General features: G+C 40.2%; 1 protein-coding gene across 4 annotated transcripts; it reads right to left on the bottom strand.

Moving 5' to 3' along the window:
• Positions 1-2751: 2751 nt before the first annotated feature.
• DCAF4 (DDB1 and CUL4 associated factor 4) lies at positions 2752-21332 on the bottom strand. 4 transcript variants are annotated; one of them, XM_048485637.1, is made up of 14 exons: positions 21091-21332; positions 18880-18991; positions 17238-17338; positions 13994-14151; positions 13661-13743; positions 13167-13269; positions 12852-12995; positions 10956-11005; positions 10005-10084; positions 5885-5980; positions 5708-5805; positions 4572-4748; positions 4039-4153; positions 2752-3596 (listed from the first exon to the last, which is right to left on the bottom strand). In XM_048485637.1, the coding sequence occupies exons 2-14, from the start codon at positions 18987-18989 to the stop codon at positions 3343-3345; spliced, it is 1569 nt and encodes a 522-aa protein (XP_048341594.1). In that variant the 5' UTR covers positions 18990-18991; positions 21091-21332; the 3' UTR covers positions 2752-3342. The 4 variants fall into 4 exon arrangements, with proteins under 4 accessions (XP_048341594.1, XP_048341595.1, XP_048341596.1 ...); XM_048485638.1 differs by lacking the exon at positions 21091-21332 and adding an exon at positions 20912-21072; XM_048485639.1 differs by lacking the exon at positions 21091-21332 and adding an exon at positions 20068-20804.
• Positions 21333-23861: the final 2529 nt, after the last annotated feature.

Here is a 23861-nt window from a genome sequence, read left to right as displayed (position 1 = left end):
TAATCCCAACGGGACTACTGGTGAGTGGAAGGTCTGACCTGGGATGTAAGGTGTCACCTGTTCTGGATGAAGTTGCATTCCCCTTGAAAGAATAGGTCCCACAGACTGGAAGTGCTCTTGGGAGTGCTGATTAAGCAGGTGGCAATTGTGGCCGGGAATGTGAATTACTGCTTTGATTGGTTAGTCACCTGCAACTTTTTCTGTGCAAAAGATCTGGTCACTGTTGTGTGTGTCCTTGTTATATCTAGATTAAATTGCAGCGTGCTGTATATAGGGATGTCCTTAAAAAGTGTTTGGAAACTTCAACTGGAGAAGAATGCTGCAGCCAGAATGTTGATTGAAGTGGGTTGTAAGACATAGATTACAACAGTCTTGGCTCAATTACACTGGCTCTCAGTTTCTTTCAAGTCACAATTCAAGGTACTAGTGTTGACCTTTAAAGTTCTATATAGTTTGGGACCAACATACCTGAAGGATCGCCTGCTCCTTTGCTAACCTACCCAACCACTACAATTACCTTTTGATACCTTGCTTTAGGTGCTCTTTCCTTCTGAGTGTAATCCCATGACTACTGGTGAGTGAGAGTGCGGGCCACTGAGATTTTATTTTCATTCTGGTTTTAATTATGTATTTTCTCATTGGTTTTAAAGTATGGTTTTACAATGCTTTGTTAGTCATCTCAGTGGTCTTTGTGAGGGCAGAAAAGGATATAAATTTTTTAAAATAAACTTCCACTGACTGCCTGAAATTATTAGACTCCTGTTTTCTGTAGAAAGTTATCTATTTGACTCCAGTGACAAATTCCTTAGTTGAAAGACTGCACTTTTGACTAATCTACTGTAGAGAGGGTAAAATAGTAGCGGTGGGCAGAGGTGGGATCCAACAAGTTCTCACCACTTCTCTAGAAGTGGTTACTATTTTTTTCTGCCGAGAAGGGGTTGCTAAAGCAACCTCCCTGCCCAATAGGGACTGGAGGTGCGTGTGTGCCGTGACGCCACTGTTTGAATCCCACCACCATCGGAACCTGTTATTAAAATTTTTGGATCCCACCACTGGTGGTGGGTAAAAAGAGACAGCATATACATAACTTAACTGACTGCCCATTAAAGTCTGTTGCCCATGAAAATCTGTTGCCTTACAAAGCAAAATGTAAAGAATTCTTCTGCTCTTCCCAACAAAATTTTGGGCTAGCCAAAATATTTCATTTCTCAGAAATTGAAAAATAGTTTACACCCTACCCCTAACAGTCCCCAAACAGGAAAAAACTTGTCCTGGTATCTATAGGCGATTTTCCTACAACACACTGATATGCTTTTGAGTCCCATATTCAGATGGTAATACACTAATGCCAGAACAAAGGTCAATGACGGATTGCAAAGTCAACAGCTCAACAACAGAGTTATCCTTTGTTTTCAACAGGACAGTTGGAAAAATAATAGGCTGAAATGCTGCCTCCCAAATGCTTTGGAATATGTGAAATAGTATGGAAACATTCTGTGTTCTCTTAATTGCTTTTCTCATATTGAATTCGAACTTGTTTCAATAAAAAAGTGTTGCACTTACCTGTAGCTGTTGCTCACTGAGTGGTCTTCTGTCCAGACTCTCATGGAGACTGCACAGGGGTAAGCCAGCTGAAGAACTATTTCTTAAGCTTCTAGTAGCTTTGCTGTTAGAGCACTCCCCCCCTTCCCTTCATTTTGAGCCTAGTGTTTTCTTGCCTAAGTGGGCATGTGGTGGAGCGTGGGGGGAGCAACTGTCCCTCAGTTCTCCCAAGGTGCCATAGTTACAGATAAACACAATACTGTTGTCATCGTTGTTGTTTCTGGGAAGAGTGGTCAGCATACTTGCCAATTGAGGTGGGTGTGGGCTAGTTATCTAAAAATTGATTATGGCATTGTTCCTCCCATAGCTGCATCATCTCTTGAGTTGACATTGATCAATTAGTCAGATGAATGTTGAAGGCATAGTCCAGGCTGCTGCCTTGCAAACATCCACCAAAGAAGACTTGCTAAGAAGGCTGCTGAAGAGGCATGAGCTCTGGTGGAGTGAGCCTTTAAAGACAATGGACAGTCTAACTTTGTCTCTGCATAGGTCAAAGTCGTAGCTGATATGACCCACCTATGTATTTTCTGGGTGGACGCAGCTTTCCTCTTGTTGGAACCTCTGAACCAGATGAACAGGTTTCTGTTCTTTTAAAACTCCGATGTATGGGGAAAGGGAAAAATAGGAAGAGGCCATGGAAACTGAATATAGCACCTTAGTAAAACAGAATGTATTTTCCAAGGTGTCTGTACCTAAAAACCAAAAAGTGATTGGCTCTAAGTGTGTGTTTAGACGAAAGCCTATGCCAGATGGTACATTAAAGTATAAGGCCAGAATTGTCGCCCAGGGGTTTGCTCAAGAGCAGCCAGAGGATGAAAAGGCCTATTCACCCACAGCCAGACCAGAATCACTGTGTGCAGTGCTTGCACTAGCCAGCAAGCACAACATGAAAATGAGACATGATTTTCAGTGTGCTTATCTGAACGCAAAACTGAAACAGTGTACATGAAACCCCCTGCTGGATATGAGGGTGCTTCCCCCAATATTGTGTACAAACTGCATCACTTGCTTTATGGGTTGAATCAATCTGGGAGAAACTGGTATTGCTGTCTTGATGCCAAATTGAAAGAAAGTGGTTTTACTCATACTACTGCACATGCATGTGTGTGGGTCAGAGGTCAAGCAGAGAAAAAAGAAATCATACTTGTGTACGTAGATGATATCTGTGTTTGTGCAAAGACAGAAAAACAGTTGAATGTCATATATCAACAACTATGTGAAACCTTCGTAGTGAAGGACTTGGGTGAAATAACCCATTATCTTGGGATTGACATTAACTATGTGGGTAAACAAGGTTTCCTAACGAGTCAAAAGAAAAAGATCGAAGCCATAGTACAAAAGGCTAGATTAGACAAAGGGAAAACTGTTTCCACTCCCATGACATTAGAATTCTGTATGTTTCCACTCCCATGACATTAGAATTCTGTAAAACCTCAAATACAGAACCATGTAGGAATCCGGAGTTGTACAGATCCTTATTAGGCAGCCTACTCCATATCTCTAATTGGGCAAGACCAGATAACCGCTGCTTTAACACAAATATCTTCAATTGACAATATATGCAAAGAGAATAAATTAACCACTTGAAAACAGCACAAACAACTCAATGATCCAAATGACCAGTTCTTCAGAATTACAGTTCTTGAGAAGAAAAAATGTAGATGAAATGCTGAAGATAAAAAGCTCTCAGGCATGTTAGTACAACAACTTCAGGACAGGCAAGCATAACTTTTTTCCCTCTTAGTCACTAAGGACAGTTGAATGGTCCATGTCTTTGGTACGCAAACAATATGGTTCATCTGTCTTATAAGAGAAGTAATAGAGATCTTGTTGGACAGCCATGAGCAGTCCAGGAATGCCTCGGGAACCTCCAAGTCGTGATGAGAATACCACACTTGGGATGGAGTCCTTGGACGATGGATATGGAGAAGGGATAGTCCTGAGTAAATGAGCATCCTGAAGACTCCATATTCTGGTGTAGCAATCCTGACCCACTGAAAAGCAAAATACCATCAAGAAACTTTAATAATTTTGTCTTTATATTATGTCTTTACAATTACGTTTACATCAAAATAGGTTATAATCCTTGATTACAAAATCAAGGTGCGTAAGTCCAAATAAAATAAATCAACAAAATCAGTCAACATATCTGCCAATTCCCCTTTCCCTGATGCAGAGCCCTGATTTGCCCCTCATTCCACTCCCATCTGCCAGGCACAGCAGTTTGGTGAGATCAATGAGCTACAGCGGGAAAGATAGAAGCAGGGAAGTTCTACTCTGCTGATGGAAACTCATTGTTAGTGGGAAACTGAATCCAACTCAATGACTAAACTAGGTTGTATTCTCATTTGATACAAGAGCAAAATACTCATCTCCACACTCTTTGGCTCATCTATAGCTCAGCACAATTTTGTATACGTACACATATTGTCATACCTGCTGTAAGAAGCCCTTCTTCCTCATTTACATGCAAGGGGAGAATGGCATGTTCATTGTGATGGCCTTTATACTCTTTCACACATCTTAGTTTTCTCAGATCCCATAGTTTTATCTGCAAGTAGACAAAGCAGAAGATGATGATGAAGAGTTTAATTTTATACACCACTTTTCTCTAAGGAGTCTCAAAGCAGCTTACAATCGCCTTTCCTTCCCAGTCCCACAACAGACAGCTTGTGAGGTAGGCAGGGCAGAGATAGTTCTGTGAGAACTGTGACTAGTCCAAGGTCATCCAGCAAGCTTCATGTTTAGGAGTAGGAAAAGAAACCCAGTTCATAAGATTAGAGTCTGCCGTTCATGTGGAGGAGTGGAGAATCAAACATGGGCCCCCAGATTATAATTCATGGCTCTTAACCACTATACTCCATTGGTTCTTTAATAATTTGTGTCAAAGAAAAAAGTTTGCCATGTACACTTAAAGCAGTAATACAAATATTATAACAAACGTTTTTTGAAAAAAGCCATATCTCTACCTGGCCTTCCATATCTGCAGCCATGAGATACTGCTCCGTTTTCAGAAGGTTAACCGATGTGATTGCCGAATCATGGAAGAGACGGATAGCTTTCCAACCTTGCCCTTTATGGCTGCGCTGACGGATATCAATACTGAAAATTTCCCCTGAACGACAGCCATTGTATAGCACTGGAGTCTAGAAAAATACAGAAAAATTGAATGGGTTTTGCAATCTTCTGAAGCATTATTTAAAATACTCAAAGCCATTACACCCTACTCTTTCCCATTTTAATGTCATAATGGTATACACAATTCCCACTCTCATTTTATTCTTACTGAACCCCTGTCTGGTAGGCTAGGTAAAGAAATTGTAATAGCCCAAGATAACCAAGTCAATTTTATGACTTGGATTTCAAAAGATTTCCCCTATCCCAGCTCAATACTTTATCCACTACATCTCAGTACAGTATTTCTTTGAACTGGTTCAAGCAGGCAGTTTCTACAGCCAAAGTGAAATTTAGCAATCAAATGTTCAGCACTGAACAATCTCTGTCAGCGGCTAACGTTTCAGCTAGAACAGTCACATATGTGAATCACATATAACACACCTCTGAGCTCACTTGAAGGAGAGAAGGGAATAGGAAGAACAGGCCAGAAACAGTCAGAAAAACCTACTGGCATTATGTCACTGTGAGCTCAACAAAATAACAGAATTTGTCTGTAGTGACTTGCCTTTTATTTTTGCTGTCAAGTCACAGCTGACTTATGGTGATCCCAATTCAAGGCAAGAGACATCTGGAGGTGGTTTGCTATTGCCTGCCTCTGCATAGCGACCCTGATATTCCCTGGGGGGTCTCTCATCTAAATTTTTGTCAGGGTCAAGGCTCAGAGCATATGACTGGTCCAATGTCACTCAATCAGTTTCCATGGCAGAATGGGGATTTGAACCTGCGTTTTCCTAGACACCTTAACCATTTCACCACGTTGGCTCTGCACTTGCCATATCGAACAGAATTTAAAGTAACTCCCCAATTTGCTTTGTAGCTTCTCTAATTTCCTTCCTATTGTGTATTACCACCATTGACCATAGTGATTCAAACCTGTCCTGCAGAGAGGAACTAGATTAACAGGCACTGCTTATCTCACATGTCTTACCTGAATAGCAAACTGCTGTGCAAGGACATCACTGCCAGTGCGAAATGTTTGCCGATGACCTGTCATTGCATTGGTCACAAACACTCGGTGGGTTAAACCTAAGGATAACAAAAAGTAAATGCCAGCGGGACAATAAAGATCCATAATGGATGCAGGATATAAAGGGGAAGGTATTACCTGTGCTAAAGCAGTTATCAGCCTGAGGATTCAAACACCAAGCACAGGACCAAGCAGTGGAGATCCTGAAACTACACAGCATTCCAGGTTGGTCTCCTAAAAGAAAAGAAGAAATGTATGGGGTAGGAGATGCTTCCTACCTCACTTGTTCCCAAAAATGTGTAGGGTCTTTCCTCATTCAAAGACCACACTTTAAAAACATTCAAATGCAAAAATAAACTGCAACTACTTCTAACACACTGAGGCTGATTCCGCATGGGCCAAAAACAGTGGTGTGAAAATGGTATAAACCCTTTTACACTGCTTTAAACCCTTTTACACCATTTTCACACCGTTTTCACACCGCTGTTTTGGCCCATGCAGAATAAGCCTGAACTACTTGTAACATTGTTGCTCCATTATTGATTTCTACATAAACTAAATGCATAGTTGCAGGAAAGAGAGTCCGTAGTTCACTCACTCTAAAGTAGCCCTATTTATTTTAGTAGCATTTGGTTTGGAAAGAGGGAATAGTTGCATCCTTCAACTCAATGCATTCAACTTGGCATCTGAATGGAAGTTCTACCAGATTTATTTTGATTGATAATGGCAAGCTGGTAACAGCTGGATATGCTCCTGCACTCCAGGAATCCAGCCCTGCCTGTGAATAAGATCCCTAAAGAAATTTCTTTACAGCCTCAGCATGCTGCTGAGAATGTTTTGCTGGCAGTTCTCCCAGAATTTTCTCCAGCTCTTCCCCTTTTCTCCAGCTGCGCTGAGCTGCAAGGATATTTATTTTTCACATTTTCATTTTAACAGGAAAGCAATTTTTGTGGAGCAATTTTTGGTTCCCTGACCTTATCTCTTTTGGTTTACATGATTTTGACCTTAATTGTCCTGGATCATCATATCCTGCTGTTTACAATTTTTCCACAACTGGGGCCTTTTCTAAAGGGGAAAAGGAGCTATGTTCACATCCTTTTTTTCCTTTGTTTATTCCACATTTCCCACTATTCTATTCCAATCCTGTCTGGCTGTACGTGCCAGTCTTTTTTAAAACAATACAGTCCTCTATTTTCCCGCTGTTGATTTTTGCAGGACTTTCTGATTTGATGGAATCTGGTGTGTGTCAATTGATAGTTACTTTTATCCAAGTTTCAGATTGCTCTCTCAGACTTTGAACTCTGCTTTCTCTTTTACTGAACCTCTGTCGTTGTCATAGCTGTTTTCAACATTATGCTCACCTGGATGCTGCCACCCATGATACTCCTACTGCATACTCCTCTGGTCTTTTCCCCCACCCTTCGGACTGTAATTCTATCCTCTGGTGTAGCAGATATGCAGTAACTTGTCACTGCGGAACAAACACACCTGGAACTTGCATTTTGCTAACATTTCACCTTCTACCCTCTCAGTTTTTCATGAAATTGTACAATCCCCCCAGTAGGATGACGCCGTTGATAAGATTGATAGAGGTTTTTCTACTTGGTTCCCCAAAATTCCACTGGTCCTTCATGGGGGTGGGATGAGGTCAGGATATCTGGACAATGGGAAGACAATCTTCTAGTTTTAGCTTGTTGGTTTCCAAAATTTGTTTTATTTTTAAACATCAGTAACAGAAGTTACTTGTTTCGGAAACAGTTACAATGATTTTTCAGAGCTTTCAAAATCCATATATCTATTATAGTTGTATTTCAAAGCAACAAAACCTCAGAGAGCCTGCTTTTGGCTAATGGCACTTTGATTCTAGTTTAGAATTTCTGTTAGTTCACAGATTTATCAGACTTGTTATGAAACACAATCACGGGGACACTATGGACAAGATGGTGATATGTTTTTTAGAGTGTACATGCCAACACCTTATCCACACATCTGCTTAGATGAATTTGAAAACTGGGACTACACAAAAACCCACCTCCTATGCTGATCATGTAAGAGCCTTAGTATTATTTCCTCATGTGAACTGAAGGCAATCATTTCATTTCATTTCATTTCATTACCTTTACTGGCATAAGACTGAAGGCAATCAATGCAACAAAATATTCTTTAACAACTAACAGGTTGATGATTTTGCAACTAAAATTATGAGCTGGCATAATGGTATCTGCAAATAACTGTTGCAGTACTGAATACTGAAGACAGTATTCCAGCAGTGTATGAAAATGGGATGCTGTTGAACTGTATTGTATCCTCCTTTACAAGTTCAGTTCGGGCATTCAGACACTAGATTTCTTAAAGCTACAGTGAGTGCTTCAATGTCCAAAACTAGTTCCCTTTGATGACTATTTTTTTTTCTGTTTGGTGAATTTTATTTTGATTTTAAAATTATTTGGCTTTATCTTGAGAAGTTTTAAAAGTAGATATTCCACTAATTAGAAGTACTATTGGAACTATTGCTATTTTTTCAACCAATAGGCTCTGTTTATGATTTATTTTGGGCCTATTTCAAAGACAAGATTTCTTATTATTCTTTCTGATTTTTAAGAAATGTGCAAGTTTTCAAATGATTTTGTTGTGGTTTTTATGTAGAAGCTTTCTCTTTCAGACTGCAAGAGAATGATATTAACAAGAGAATTTTACAAGAGAAAATTAACATAATAAGAATGGGATTCTCATCTAGATCAACCTCATCTAATTCCCTGGCTGAAGTATCTTTCAAGCTTATCAAGTGAAACACAGATATCTAGTTCACTGGTGCCAAATGAGAATTTTTAAGGGGCTAGTAAGATTCCAGATTCTTCTTAAAGATTGTTTCATTCATTCATTCATTCATTCATTCATTCATTCATTCATTCATTCATTCATTCATTCAGTTTGATATCCTGCCCCTCCCTTTAGGGGCTCAGGGGAGCGTACAACACATTTAAAAAAGACAAAAACATTTAAAACAATAAATATGTCTATATGAAATACCATAACAAGAGGCGACTCCTCTAACTTACCAAAGTAACAACACATTAAGTTAAACAATGCTGACAACTTTGTTGTCAGTGACGGATTGATTGATGGGGAAGGGGGGCTCAGTTGTTAAACCAGATCTGCCTCAACCATAAGCCTGGTGGAACAGCTCTTTCAGGCCCTGCAGAAATGCATAAGATCCTGAGGGCCCTGATCTCTTCTGACGCAGCATTCCACCAGGCTGGGGTCAGGGCTGAAAAAGCCCTAGCCCTGGCTGAGGCCAGCTGGACTTCTCTGGGGCTGGAGATCGTCAGTAGGTTCAAATTTGCTGAATGGAGTGATCTTTGGGAGATGTACTAAGAGAGACAGTTGTTCAGGTATGCTGGACCCAGATAATTTACAGCTTTGTATGTTAATACAAGAACCTTGAATTCACTCATAGCCAGTGCAGATGACAGAGCAAAGGTTGTATGTGCATCTGCCCCAAGGATCCTGTAAGGACCCTTGCTGCTGCATTCTGAATGAGTTGGAGCTTCCAAAGAAGACCCAAGGTAGCCCTGTGTAGAGTGAATTGCAGTAGTCTAATCTTGAGGTGACTATCATATAGATCACTATAGCTAAATCAGTCTGGGAGAGATAGGGCACCAGCTGCTTTGCCTGGCATAGGTGGTAAAATGGCACTCGAGGGGTATGTGCCACCTTGGCCTCCACTGATAAGGAGGCATCCAGGAGCACTCCTAGACTCTTCACGGGCAATGCAGCTCTCAGCTGCATGATGTCTCATCACAGCTGGCACTCCCCAATCAGACCCTTCCAATCAAGCCACATTACCTCCATATTTGTGGATGTAATTTCAGGTGTTTGTGGATTGTAATTTGTGGATGTAATTTGTGGGTGTAATTTCAGGTGTCAAATTTCAGGTGTAATATATATTGTCATCATATATCAGTCTGCAAATAATCTGGACAATACAAACCAGACTGTATTTTTACACACATTTTTAAAAAACCCTCAAATTTCTTTGCTAGGAAAGAAGACAGCTTTTTTTTACTTGATAAAAGTCCACAAATGAAAATTGATGTCAAATCTCAGTTTTGTGTTCTCTTCGGATCCTTAGTAATTTAAGGAAGCTTAACATTACTTCTCATGATAGTTAACAGAAAGCTGATGCAGAAGCTGCAAAATGGATGCCCACATACAGATCACTGTACGTACAACCCTTCACCCAACCAGTATGTATTACCTGTGTCAGAGTTGGTGAACAAGTAGGCAGGGAGTAGACTAGCACAGCCCAAAGTTTCTGCACCGCCCATGAGACACAGCTTGATAAAGGCAGTTAAGGATGTTAAAAAGAACAAAAACACCTGCTTGTCAACTCAGATCAAATTATAAATTCCTCTTAGTGATTCCAGCAGTTTGCCAATTGTGGCAGGCGTCAGTGAAGACTCATTCCATCATTGGCACTATGGAACAGCCTTCTGGAAGAACTCTGGCTTGCTCCTCCCTCTTATCATCTTGCTTCTTTTCGAAGAGCATTGAATTAAAAGTGCTGAAAAGGCAAGGCAATGTTTTCTTTAGGCTGTCTTGACAGGCTGTTTTGGTGTGGACTTTTTCTCATTTATTGTAAGTTTAATTCTGGTATATTGAAAGATCCAAAAAAGTCCATGCAGTGCCAAGGGAGAAAGCAATGGATATATTCTTAAAAGTAAGCAGAGCAGAAAACAAATATTTCTGGACCCTTTAGAAAAGGACAAAACTTCCATTTTTTACTTGCTTTCAGTACCATGGCCCATTTTATGACAGCAGTGTTGTTAGATGAAACCTTGGGGCAAAATAATGATCTGGGCCTGAAGAACTACTGCTGTTTCTTTCTTCATGCTATTGCAGTTTGAGAGCCCCTTTGTTGCAGGCAGCCTTCCTCAATTTCCTCTCACTTTCAAACCAGACATTTTTTGTGTGAACGTAACTTTGCTTCACATTATCTGTACCTTAATGTCAAATAAGTATTCCCCCTCCCCCCGCCAATTACTGCAGACCAGAGCACATAGGATCGTTCATAATTATTTTCCAAAGAGGAAGATAAATTCATTTTCACAAAATTACATGTAATCTATTCCTGTGTAATAGTGGCTTTGTTATGACCCATGCTGCTTATCTTGAGGAGCATTTTTTCCTTTTTTAAGGGAAAGGATATAAAACATGAGAATCCGGATGACTTAGTGAAGCCCAGCACACAGAATTCACCTTAAATCAGAAAAGACAAAGCCTATTAGAATACATCTTGAGGAAGGGATCAGAGAACTAATACATAACACAACTTTAAACATTATAATCTGACACCCTCCCCACCCCAAAAAAATTAAAGATGAATACATCACATTCTCAGACTTGGGTAGGATTTTTCTTGTCTTACATTATCATTTCAGACACTATGTAAGCATTTACAGAATTTTGTCTAATTTTCCATTCAGTGGTTCTCTGAAAGGAAAAACTAGATGAACAAAAGAATTAAATCTTCCCAGAATCCAGTTCATCAAGACACAATATTAACATCATTATTTGTTTCAGAAGATGCACAATGTATTCTCTGACCCAAAATTATATTTCTATATAATTTTGAAAGTCACAGTAGAAAAATGGTACATATAAATAAAATATACTCTTAAAAGCACAGATGGGTGCCATTCTACTACTTAAAAGCAATAGGAGACCCTGTTAACAGATAGCCTATTTTTAAAAATGATCAAATGAACCTTTTGTATGAGTAGACTCACTGTAGAACAGCTGTATTGAAGTACTTTACCTAAACATGGGATACTACTCATTCCATCATCTCTTTAATAATTTCAGTATTCCACAAACCACTTTTATTTTTTTATTAATTAATTTTATTTACACTCCACTTTTCTCCTCACAGAAACCGAAAGTGCCTTACAACATTCTCCCCATCTCCATTTTATCCACAGAGCAATCATGCAAGATAATTTAAGCCGAGTATGTGCAACTGGCCCTTCCATGGCAGTGTTGTGATTGGGTCTTCTAGACCCTAGTTCAAAACTTTAACCACTACTCTACACTGGCCTTTCAGGAACACAAATACTCAGTGATTTTGCTCATACAAGAGCCATTCAAAAGCACACTGGTGACCTAGATAATATCCAAAACTGAAATGTATCATTTCTGTTTTAACATACAGGTAAATATGATTTTACTGTTGTTTCTGTGTTTTATTGCAATAGATTAATTTCAGAAATTATTTTAATTATTATCATTTTTATTTTGTATTTTATTTTGTTGCTGTTGGTTTCTTTGAGCAGACTGTATAGAAAAAGGGCAGAAGTCTTCTAAAGAAATAGATGTCAAAAGCTCCGTACATCAAGATTCAACCCAGATGTCACTCATATCAGATACACTGATCATTTATTAAAGTGTTGAAAATATCTGCTTAATGAAAGCAAATGTTTCTTAAAATGAACAAGAATTGAAGCACGCCTTTGTCAATTTTGTAGTTAGTTAATTTACTTTCACTCTCCTTAACTCAGACGAACTCCCACTTTGTAGACCCAATTAAGTGCCTAAAATTTCCAGGTATGCTATAAAGTATGTGAAAAACATAAAGAACCATGAATGCAGGATTACAGTCCAAAATTGTAAGAGTCTAACACAAGGATCCACAACATGGTACTCATGGATACCTTGGCATCTGCAGACACTGTTTTTTAGAAAGGATTTTTAGAAAGTGTGTGGGGCTAGGTAGGGCTTTTACCCAGCAAGGCTTCTGATTGGTCCCTGAAGATCTGATCAGTTATGCAGAGTAAAATAACGTTGCTTCCATGGTAGTAGCCAACATAGTGTCTGTTTTATTTTCTCTCATCCCTCTTTCCTAGTGTATCTTTTAATTACCATTCTTCTCCCCTGCAGTTGGGCTTTCTCTGTGTATATAAATCTGGCTCCTGCAGCAGCCATTTTGTAGTTATGCCTACCACCCTGTGTCAGAATTCCAAAAATGCCCACAGGCTCAAAAAGGTTGAGGACCCCTGGTTTTACAGAATGATTCACTTCCAATTTTCAGTGAAAGAACTGCTAATACCTTGCGATTTGTGAAGTACAGATTATTATACATCTCCACGGTAAGAGAATCTTTCCCCAAGCCACTGAGGTCAACAATTCCATATTTACATCCTCCAAACTCTGCATCATTCACTGTGAATATTCTCTCACGGGCTGTGTCTGCCTATAAAAGAAAAACCAGTGAACTGTTCTGAGGCGATAAAAGATTGGGGAGAGGCACAGGAAATATCCATATTCTGTGCATTCATAGATCACTGGATCTAACCCAGTTTTTCAAATAAGGTCACACACCCCTAATTCAAAGATAATACAAAATTTAAATCCTCCAACATACCGCTATCAGTTTAAAATGGTTGCTTCCAGAAACTGAGGAATCTGGGTTTTCAATTTCTATTTTTCTCCTCTGCATGCAATTCACCTTTAATTCATGGATCAGCCTAACAGTAAGGAAAGAAAAGGAATTTGTCTATCTAGTCTAATAAAAATATTAAAATATGTATGGGTTATATGTATTTTGTTTGTAAAATACATTGAGCTGGAGAAAGATAATGATTTGATAACAAAATTCTTCAGCAACTACTTATTCCCTCAAGTCAAACAAATGAAGCTTGAGATAAGGGTGGACTACAATTGAATATAACGTAGGCAGATCCACAGTTGTTTATATATTATAAAATCAGATCTGCAACTATGAATCTTCATCAAATAGGCACCCTGATGATACTTTTCATCCTGATTTGCTCTTTTCCTTGACTGAAGGCTGGGACAACATTGTAAAACTACAATGGAATAATTTTGAGCATAAAAAGGAATTTAAAATTATCTTACCTGCAATAACCAAGAGAGCTAAACAAACCTAATTGCCTCTTACGCAAGATGATTGATGAGTTCAGCCCAGATCTGGATGTTTTCTATTTAAAAGAGTAAAAGAATCTTGTCACATTCTGTGGTTAAATGAAAAGGAATCCTGAAAGTCTTCATGTACAATTACTAGCATCTTCCAGTATAATCACCAAATAATTTAAGATATCTAGTTTTAATTGTGTAACTGGACATGTGGATCTATCAACAGAGATGCTTAGACTAACATTACAAAACAAAGGTCACAAACTGTTTATTCCGTGATCCTAATATAGTGGGAGATTAAATGCACCATCTTACCTTCACACATTTCTCTTCCTCTTCTAAGAGTTTCAGTCTCTGGCATTCTATCTCCTTGCGCTGAATGCTTTCTTTAGTCAGAGGATTGCAGTTATTATGCCCAGGGAGCAAGCGGAAGTAACGGTTCTTTTCAGGATCATAGTAGAATCCTGGTAATTCTTAAAAAGGAATCATACACAGATTCTGTCAGAAGAAATGTCTTATCTTCTAATGATCTGCATTGCAAAACACTGGAAAAGAACCATTTGTGGTATTCCAGACTCAAACACTACCTGGAAATAGAATATGGTCGGTTGGCTTGGCATGATTACTGCTCAGATGGATGAAACACCAAAATTCTGAGTAATTTTTCTATGTCCTACTAATATTTAGGCTGTGAATCACATTTAATTCTAATATTTAAAGAAGAACTGTTCGGATTTATACCCCACTTTTCTCAACTGTAAGGAATCTCAAAAAGCCTTACAAACTTCTTTCCCTTCCTCTCCGCACAACAGGCACCTTTTGAGGTAGGTGGGGCTGAGAGTTCTGAGAGAACTGTGACTGGCCCAAGGTCACCTAACAGGCTTCATGTGTAGGAGTGGGGAAACAAACCTGGTCCACCAGTTTAGCATAGGTCACTCATGTGGAGGAGTTGGGAATAAAACCCAATTCTCTGGATTGGAGTCCATCACTCTTAACCACTATACCCTGCTGGGTAGGATATCAGCTTGATGCAGATGTTTAAGAAGTGCATATACCTACCCAGTACCTGTAGAAAAGTAGAAACCTGTTCACTAGCTCTGCCCTCTCAACAAACATGCCAAACATGTATATTGAGCCCTGTATCATAAAAGTGGAAATTATGTAGGGTTTATCTCTCAATTGAGAACAGTGTTGTTTTTCATCATTCTCAATTACATAGAACATGAAAGTAGCCTTGCATTTTATCACCTGCTCATGGCTCTGGCCACTTCTGCAGCCAACAGTAGAAAAATAATTGTCACTGGGCGATGGAATGACATCACTTTCAGGGGAAATCTGGAAGTGATAACAATCCATTCTACGAATTACCAGAAACAGTATGGTTTCATCTAGACAGGTGTCTAGACAAGTCATCTAGACTTTTGGGTTCTCTGAGAAGTGATGCTGTAGTATTGTCCAATTGTACCTCCCCAACCCCAGCCCTGGCTCCCACTGGTGAACAGTTGTTGGCTGACAACCATAACATGCAGACATGTGGTTCAATGTGCAAGTGTCAGAGGCAGGACAAGCAGCCACCATGGATCAGAAGTAATAGCTGTGCTTTCATCTATATGCCTACTGAGGACACACATTTTACTGAAATCCAAAAGCGCTGCTGCTAATCGCCTCCAAGTACCCTTCCTCCAACCTAAGGAAACTTTTTCCAACAAGTAGCTATTCTTCCAAAAGAAGAGTCTCTTAAATTGGAGAAAGGCTTGAGACTTTACTCAGTGGTGTGGTAGGATAGGATCTCCAAAAGACTAGGGCCGTTTCCGCACAGCCTCCTTGCGCCCCCACGCCGCCAAGAGTGCGGGCGGTGTGGGGGCGCAAGCCTGTTCGCATGAACGGGCGAAGCGGAGGCCGGCAGACGGCTCCGCATGGAGCCAGCCTTCCAACTTTTCCGCCTTCGACTCGAGGGTGTTGCCGCCAGCTGCCGTTCAGCAGCCCGCCACGCTGCCCCTCCCACCCTGGAGGTCGGAGGACAGTGTGGGCGGGGCGACGCCCAGCAGGCGACGACGAGGACACCGTGAGTGGGGCGGAGACGGGAGACAGCGTCTTCCCAGCGGCGCGGTTCGCACCGCGCCGCTGGGAAGACGCTTCCTCCCCAACAACAACCCTTTAAAGGGTTGTTGTTTAGGGCGGCCTGAGGCCGCCCTGGGGGGAGGGAAGCGCATCCAGGTCGCTGCTGCTGCGTTGCAGCAGCGGCGCCTGTGCGAATTTTTACCGCCTCTAGGCCGTCGTTAATTGGCCGTGCGGAAACGGCCTAGGGTAAAACTAAAATATATAACCTAGTAGTATTTTAAATATCCAAACCCTCTCTCTCTCTCTCTCTCTTTCTCTCTCTTTCTCTCTCTCTCTCTCACACACACACACACTGCTTGTCACCACTCTTACATGAAACCCATCAGCTCTGACTTACTCCTATGAACTGCGATTGTGACCATAATTAGGCATAGCATGGATGCTATACAACCACTTTTTTGAATTTCTCAACCAACAAAAATCCCAGGAAAAATTTGGACTAACTGCTTTACAAAGTTCATATAGTGGAAGTTGTTAGACCTACATACACTTGGTTGGAAAAAATAAAGACGACAATTTATTTTACAATAAATACATCATTCATAATCCCAGTTTAATTCAAGGAAGATAATGCTGCAAACATGGCTACTGCTACTGAACCCAATGATAGGATCAAGTTATCACTTATACTGAATGCTAGTTGTGGGAGTTAAGAGCAGGGGACGGAGAATGCAGTTCAGCAGTTAGATGAAAAAGTAATGAAAAGACCTTAAATACAACTATTGTAACCTTGTATACAAGTTGTTTAGTGCATTACGCAGGCCAATTTTTTTTTTGCAAGATCCACATTATTTACTAAATAAGAAATTGTTCTTAGCTTTATTTCCAAAAATGCAATTCTAATCGTATGTTAGTTTTGCCTGTTTGTTATGTAAAGTCTCACAGATTATCAAAACAGCAGATTATGAATTTAGTTGTAGAATGATTTGTCAGTCATGCCAACATTTATTATGATTATTATGATTATTATTTAGTTTTGTATACCGAACTTCCCTGATGGGCTCTGGGTGGTTAACATCATATAAGTAGAGCACAATTTAAAACATCAATAATTTACAGTATGAACTTACAGCTCTATTAGTATTAAAACAACTAAAAAACCCTATAAAACACAGCGTTCCAAAATACAGTTCCTAGCGTCCAGTCACTAAACCCTCCCTCCGGAGGAGGAGGTAGGTCCCTCAGATGTTATGGGGACCACCAGAAAGGGGACTACAGAAGGGCGCCACATCAATGGCTGGTCCCACCAAAGGTCCGGTGGAACAACTCAGTCTTACAGGCCCTGAGGAACTCACCAAGGTCCCGCAGGGCTCGGACAGTTGGAGGAAGAGAGTTCCATGTTTTATTGAAACATTGAATAAAATGTCATGTTTTACTGAAACATTCAATAAAAGGTCATGAAAAGTAGTGAGGAGTTTCTTGGCATATCATTACTCACCCGGCACTGGACTGTTCTGACAAATGCCAGAAGATGTAGATGGATATTCAGTTTGGCTTGTATCGGAATTCTGTGAGCTTGGCAATTCTTCTTGTTCATGCCTACATAGCATAAATGAGGGTACATTAACATATATTTAAACTAGATATAACCTAAACAACAGAATACATAATCTATATTATCTCTCTGTGCGTCTTAAGTGCCATCAAGTCACTTTTCAACTTATGGTGACCCTATGGCCTTTTTTGCACAAACTATTTACAATGAATCTTGCCCCCAAATGCTGTGTTTTCTTCTGGGAATGTTTTTCCTTCATTTTCCCTTCATTGTTTTCCCAAGCTACTTCACCACAATGATTTTTTCCTCTCAGTTTCCAAACCAGTTTCCCTTGAATCAAGTTGTAATGATCTTTATTTTTCTGCCCCACCAAATATCTGGCCCTTCTCCACATCCCAAGTAGTCTTTTAAAACCAACCTCTTCTTTAGCCATTTTATTCTTCCTATCATCTTTCATTATCAAAAGGAATTTTTAAAATCTCTTTGTCTCATCAAACTAGTGGTGTGACCTTGAGGCAGAGATAAGAAGCAGGGGCAACTGGATAAGCTTTGTCAATTTCACCTTGAACTTTGTTAACGTTCAGGCACAGATACAAAAAAGCTGGGCCAACTAAATCAGCTTTGTCAATTTCACCCAGCACTTGCTATGTTAACATTCAGGCATTGATACAAAAAAAGCAGAGACCACTGAATCAGCTTTGTCAATTTCACCTAGTGTGAAATGTTAACATTCAGGGACAAATACAAAAAAAGCAGGGGCAATTGGATCAACTTTGTCAATTTCATATTGAAGTAGCAATGCAACATTAAGGAGAAGATACATTTTGTGGGCAGTTAGGGGTGAATGAAATTGACAAGGGACTGTCAAAGTAATGACCACTGGGAAAATCTGTTGTAAGCTGCGCATGCAGAAAAGGCCTATGAATTAATGACCTTCAAAACATTCTATTGGTAACAGCCTTTTTTAGGCCATGCAAGATGAGGGGTGTGGCTTCTTTTATTAAGTCAATCCATCTCATGTTGGCTTTTCCTCTTTTACTGCTGTCTTCAACTTTTGCCTAGCACTGCTGTTTTTTTCAGTGACTCTTAGGCCCCTTCCGCACACGCAAAATAATGCATTTTCAAACCACTTTCACAACTGTTTGCAAGTGGATTTTGCTATTCCGCACAGCTTCAAAGAGCACTGAAAGCAGTTTGAAAGTGCATTATTATGCATGTGCGGAATGAGCCTTATATTCTCTTAAACCGACTCAAATACGATAGCCTCAGTTTAGGCATTTTAGCTTCTAGGGAGAGTTCAGACTTGATTTGATCTAGAACCCATTGGTCCATTTAGTCATCCATGGTATCTGTAACACTCTCATCCAACACCAAATTTCAAATAAATCAACTTTCTTCCAGTCAACTTCCATCACTGTCCAACTTTCATATCTATACACAGTAGTGGGGAATACTATGACATGAATTATTTTGATCTTGGTGGGAGTTTCAGTTATTACTGTAAATACCTAAGACAGTCTTTTAAATAAATTTAATCTAAGGTGTCCAAGTTTAAAAGACTAAAGATATTGTCACAAAAACTTGCCTTTCTGTATGGCTCCAGTGATTGCGTATTCGGTATGGCCTAGGATTGTAAATTTGCCTCCGATTGCTCTGTGCATGATTTTCTCTTCTTCGCCAGTTGTTTTTCTTCATTACTGCAACAACAGATGACAGGATTTACAGTTATTTTGACACTATCAGCATACAGTTGCTAATAATTAAAGTACTTCAAACTATGCTTACAATTTCACAATTTAAGATACATTAGCCAGGATCATAAGAAATGTACTTATTCAAAACAAAATTCTGGATTGTTTCCTATTAGTCAGATTTATGCTTTGATATAAACATTCTTCTGAATGCAATACAGTGATATACATTTAAACAAGAATCAACTGTATATATTATACTAACTGGTACAATTATTTATGCTAAGAAAACATTTTATTTTATTTATACCAACAACTAAACTCTGAAGAAATCATCCATAGTAACCTTTTCAGTAATACCAACAGGAATCTAAGGTCTCACCCTACAATATGCTGTTGACATGATTTATTATAGAAACAAATGACAATCTTGATTACAACACTACAATATTTACAAGTCTACAATATTTGCAATCCTGTAAAAGTATTTCAGATTCTGCTTCATCTAGTGCCAGGTGTAAGAGGTCCAGCAACAGTTCAGCTGCAAAATGAGCACTACTTCTTACAAACATTCAAAAAATGTAGGTTAACTATGGAAGGCGATAGACAATCTCCCTCACCACCCACCCCCCAATAACCCATATATAGCATATGTTTCCTTCAAATAATGTGACTATGAGAAATCCTAATGTGGAAGTAAAAACCACAGAGAAATATTATGCTAAGGACAATTTTATAATTGATGATGAAATCAGAGTATGGATTTCATATCATAAGTCTACATGATCTAACTCTTCATCATCATCAGTGATGAGATCAGAAAACTTCAAGCCTAGACATAAATTAAATCAGTTTAAATTTTGGTAAAAGAGAGCTGTACAAACAATAACACTTTTGTTGTTCATGGAAATGTAGTTTGCTGGTGAATATATTTCAACTGAAGTGATAATCAAACTTCATTATTTCAGTATCTTCAGGTCAGAAACTTCCTGTTATCCTACCATATTTACTGAGGCTTAATCGCACAACTTATAGACTCTGAATATATAGGAAAAGGTGTTTTGTCACTGCAAAGATCTCACCTTGGTGTATCTTTTTTCTTTTTTCTTACAGTTTTTACAGTGTGGGGGGAATCATCCTGTGGAAGTGGTGTGGATTTGCCTTCCCTGGGACACTTACTCTGCTGGAGGGGCAAACACATTGGTGGGCGGTTGCCACAGCCCTTTAAAATGCCCCGATGTGGGATGCCTGGCATTGAGGGACACGCCAGAAGCATTCCTGCGGCTGGAGCTGATGTTAGCCAGCTTCCGCCCCAGGTTTACAGGCAGGCATGCCATGGCTTGGGGCTTGGATTGTTCCCTAAGGAGGATTTCCAGCAGTAGGGAGGTTTTCCTATATTTTCTGCCTCCCTGGGCTGTCAAAAAGCCCTTTGGAGGCGGTGCTGCAGCAGTGCCATCCCCAGCCGCCTCAGGTTGTGGACTGTGCTGCCCAAGTACATTTATTTTCTGTATTTTAAAGTTATTTTTAAAAAACAATACAACGAAACAGAACCAACAAAACATTCAATGTGTTTTAATGTAATTTATGCTGCATGCTCAACGCCATTTTCAAGGTGGGCGATCTACAACTCTATGAGGGTCTCGTTTAACATGTACTCAATCACTGAATCCATATCAAGCAGCTTGTGAACTGAAGTGATGAGTAATTATGATTCCACTGCTATTAATTTTTCACTCTTTCAAAAAGTCCGGCTAGCTTATAGAATCATAGAGTTGGAAGGGCCACAAAGTCCAACCCCCTGCCATGCAGGAAGACACGATCAATGCACTCCTCCACCACACTCCGAGGCAGTGTATTGCACAGTCCAACAGCCCTTGCTGTCAGGAATCTCTTCCTAATGTTTACGTGGAATCTCTTTTCCTGCACCTTGAATCCAGAAAACAAGCTTCAACTCTAAAGGCCCCCTTCCGGTTCCATTTTGCTTCAGTCCGTCTGCCCTTTTTGCTATTGAAGACGACGTTTTAGGACTTTTCTCCCAAACCGCATAATTTCACACACGCGCCTGAATCCCCCACCCCGTTCTTGCACGTGCAACTGCAACCTACCTACTCCTTCAAATCAATAGTGACCCGCTTCCTCCCCTCACGAGCCCGTCGCTTCCGGAATCTCTGGCGGACTCCACGCGCAGCAATTTCCTAGCTCTCTTCTGAATTGTGCCTTTCCATTGTACGGCGCCGGCATCTGGTATTTTTTTAACTGGACGAAGCGACTGCCAATCATGTAGCGTTGCCCTTGCTGGAAAACACTCAGGGCCTTTACTTCATTGACGGCGCGGACGAAAGGCACTTGAGTCACATGACACATCAGCGTCGTGTCGAGGTGGGGGCTGTCAGTGTAGTAGGAGTGGATGGGGAGAGCGGAAGGCTTTTCCATGGGCGGGGCTTCAAATCAGAGATTAATTGGTACAGCGTACCAAGGGGGTCCAGGCAGCCCCCCCTGGTGCAGAGCTAATTCCAAAACGGAAAGTCGAGTGATTATTGGGATTGGGTAAAAGTAGGATCCAGATGATTTTAAACGGAGCATTGGGAATTCATATGATTTTTATATTGGGAAGATGATAGTGTAGACAAGCATATCTTAGTCTACAGGCAAAATCACAAAAACCACGCAGCCGTACTTCGTGGTGCCACAGTAGCATGAAAATGTGGTTGAAAAGCATGGATCCTCATGGTTTTTGCACTAGGTCACCCAAAATCACCCTCAAATCACAGGTCATGTCCCTAGCCACAGATCTGAACACAACAGTCATGAATCCAATGTATCATGGCAGGGCAGTTTGGCAAAAACCTGGTTACAAAGCTCAAGCCTCTACTGCTTTGCAGCTCTGCCACAGTGCGAAAACATGGTTCTGAAGCACTGATCCTCATAGATCCACAGGGTTTTTGCAGTTGGTCACCTCCAACTCACCATCAAAGAACATATGTCTCTAGCTACAGTTTGCACCACAAAAATCACATCCACAGCTTTCTGGGTATCCCCTTATTCATTGTCCATCCTCCCATATTGTCCATCCCCAGAGCTTACAATATAAATATCACTTTGAGCACTTTGTGGCACTGCCCTGGTATAAAAACATGCTTCTGAAGCACAGATCTCCATGGATCCTAAGACTTTTTATGTTTGGTAACCCTGAACTCACCGTCCTGTGCATGACTGGTACAGAATAAACCACAAAAACCACAGAATACTGCCAAAGTACATTATCAAAATACTCTGACCCTCATGGATACTCATGGTTTTTAAATTGGCTTCACCAAAATTCATCGTAGGATCACACCAGTGTCAATGGAAAGAGCCCCCATAAAACCCTTCTCCATGATCCATAACACTGTATTAAAATGAAAAAAATTACATTCATTTCCACAGCTTCCACTGTAAAGAATTGAAGTTGGAGGTTCCTGGCATCGCTAACCTGCTGCAAAAATCTCCAAGTCTTATCTGTGAATTTAGAACATCAAGCCCACTAACTAGACACCTCCAAATTAAGCATGAAAAGTAACTATCTGTTTCACCTTAATTAATCTAATAATGGTTTCGTGGGAAACCATTTGTTGTTTTGGCAGTAATTTGTTTGGTATTTTTTTTGTAATTATGGATGGAGTATTTTTGCCAACAGATTGTGTCTGTTCAAAGTTCTAAATCAAGGGTGTCCAAAGTGGTGCCTGCTGATGGTGCCCATCAGGTGTTTTTAGAAAGTATGCAGGTTCAGATGGTGAATTGTGCCCAGCCTGGCTTCTGATTGGTCATTGTACATGTGATTGGCTGTGCAGATTTTTTAAGATGTTGCTTTTGCAGCAGCTGCCACAAACAGTGCAAGGATACCATGAGTCTGAAGGTAAGATGTGGCACCAATTTTCCTGTTGGCTTGACTCTGGCACCACAAGCACTGGATGCATGATTTTTGTGGTTCTGCCTATAGTATATAGTGTATATTATCATGGTGGTTTTATTTTGTTTCAGTGTAAAAATCACATGAATTCATGAGGATCCATGGCTCGAACCCATGTTTTTATGCTGCTGCAGCACCACAGAGCATTAGATCCATGTTTTTTATAGTCCAGCTCATAGTCCTGTCTTCCGCATGTGATTTAATACTGGTGTGTATGTGTGTGTGTGTGGGGGGTACTCTTCTTTTTAAAAACGGAGGATCTATGAGGATCTGTGTAAATCTTTTTATCTTTTTCCTTTACTTCATTTATATTCCACTTGTACAGTTGGATTGTACAGTTAAAAACTAGGCAGTCAGAGAAGTATAATATGTACACTGCTGTAAAACAGGATCACACAATTAGAAGTAACATATGTTGAAAGGAGTAGAAGTGAGGTTTCTTAAGCCATCAGGCAGAACTGCTCACTGGTGGCTCTGCTGTATTTCTGGTCACCTCTATTCCAACAGTAGCTGTTGGGGGGGGGGGGTGATGACTGAAACCGTCTGCTGAAGCCTCTTGCTTACCTGGTACAGCTCCTCCCAGGAATATTTTTTGAGTTTGGAGACCCTCCCCCTGCACTCTGAAGTGGTACTATCTAGACAGATAAAGTTTGCTGTTGGTGGGGCCTTAGAGACCTTCTTCACAGTCCATTTTCCCAAATCTACTGCCAGTCAGTTTTTCTAAGTGCTGAATATAAGGCAATGGGTTCTTTTGTCATTCTTTTTTTTTCTAGTAATCTAGTTAATGTATTATTTCCTGCTATGGAAAGTGCTCCCATCCCTTGATCACCAGGGTTAACTTTCCCAGTGCCATATCATTTTAGAGGCTGACATTTAATCCTATGTAGTTATCCCATTCTAAGCGCATAGATTTCAATGCAGTTAGAC

Source organism: Sphaerodactylus townsendi, linkage group LG02, assembly GCF_021028975.2.
Source record: "Sphaerodactylus townsendi isolate TG3544 linkage group LG02, MPM_Stown_v2.3, whole genome shotgun sequence".
In the NCBI taxonomy this organism is placed as follows: Eukaryota; Metazoa; Chordata; class Lepidosauria; order Squamata; family Sphaerodactylidae; genus Sphaerodactylus; species Sphaerodactylus townsendi.
This window is presented reverse-complemented; position numbering and strand designations above follow the sequence as displayed.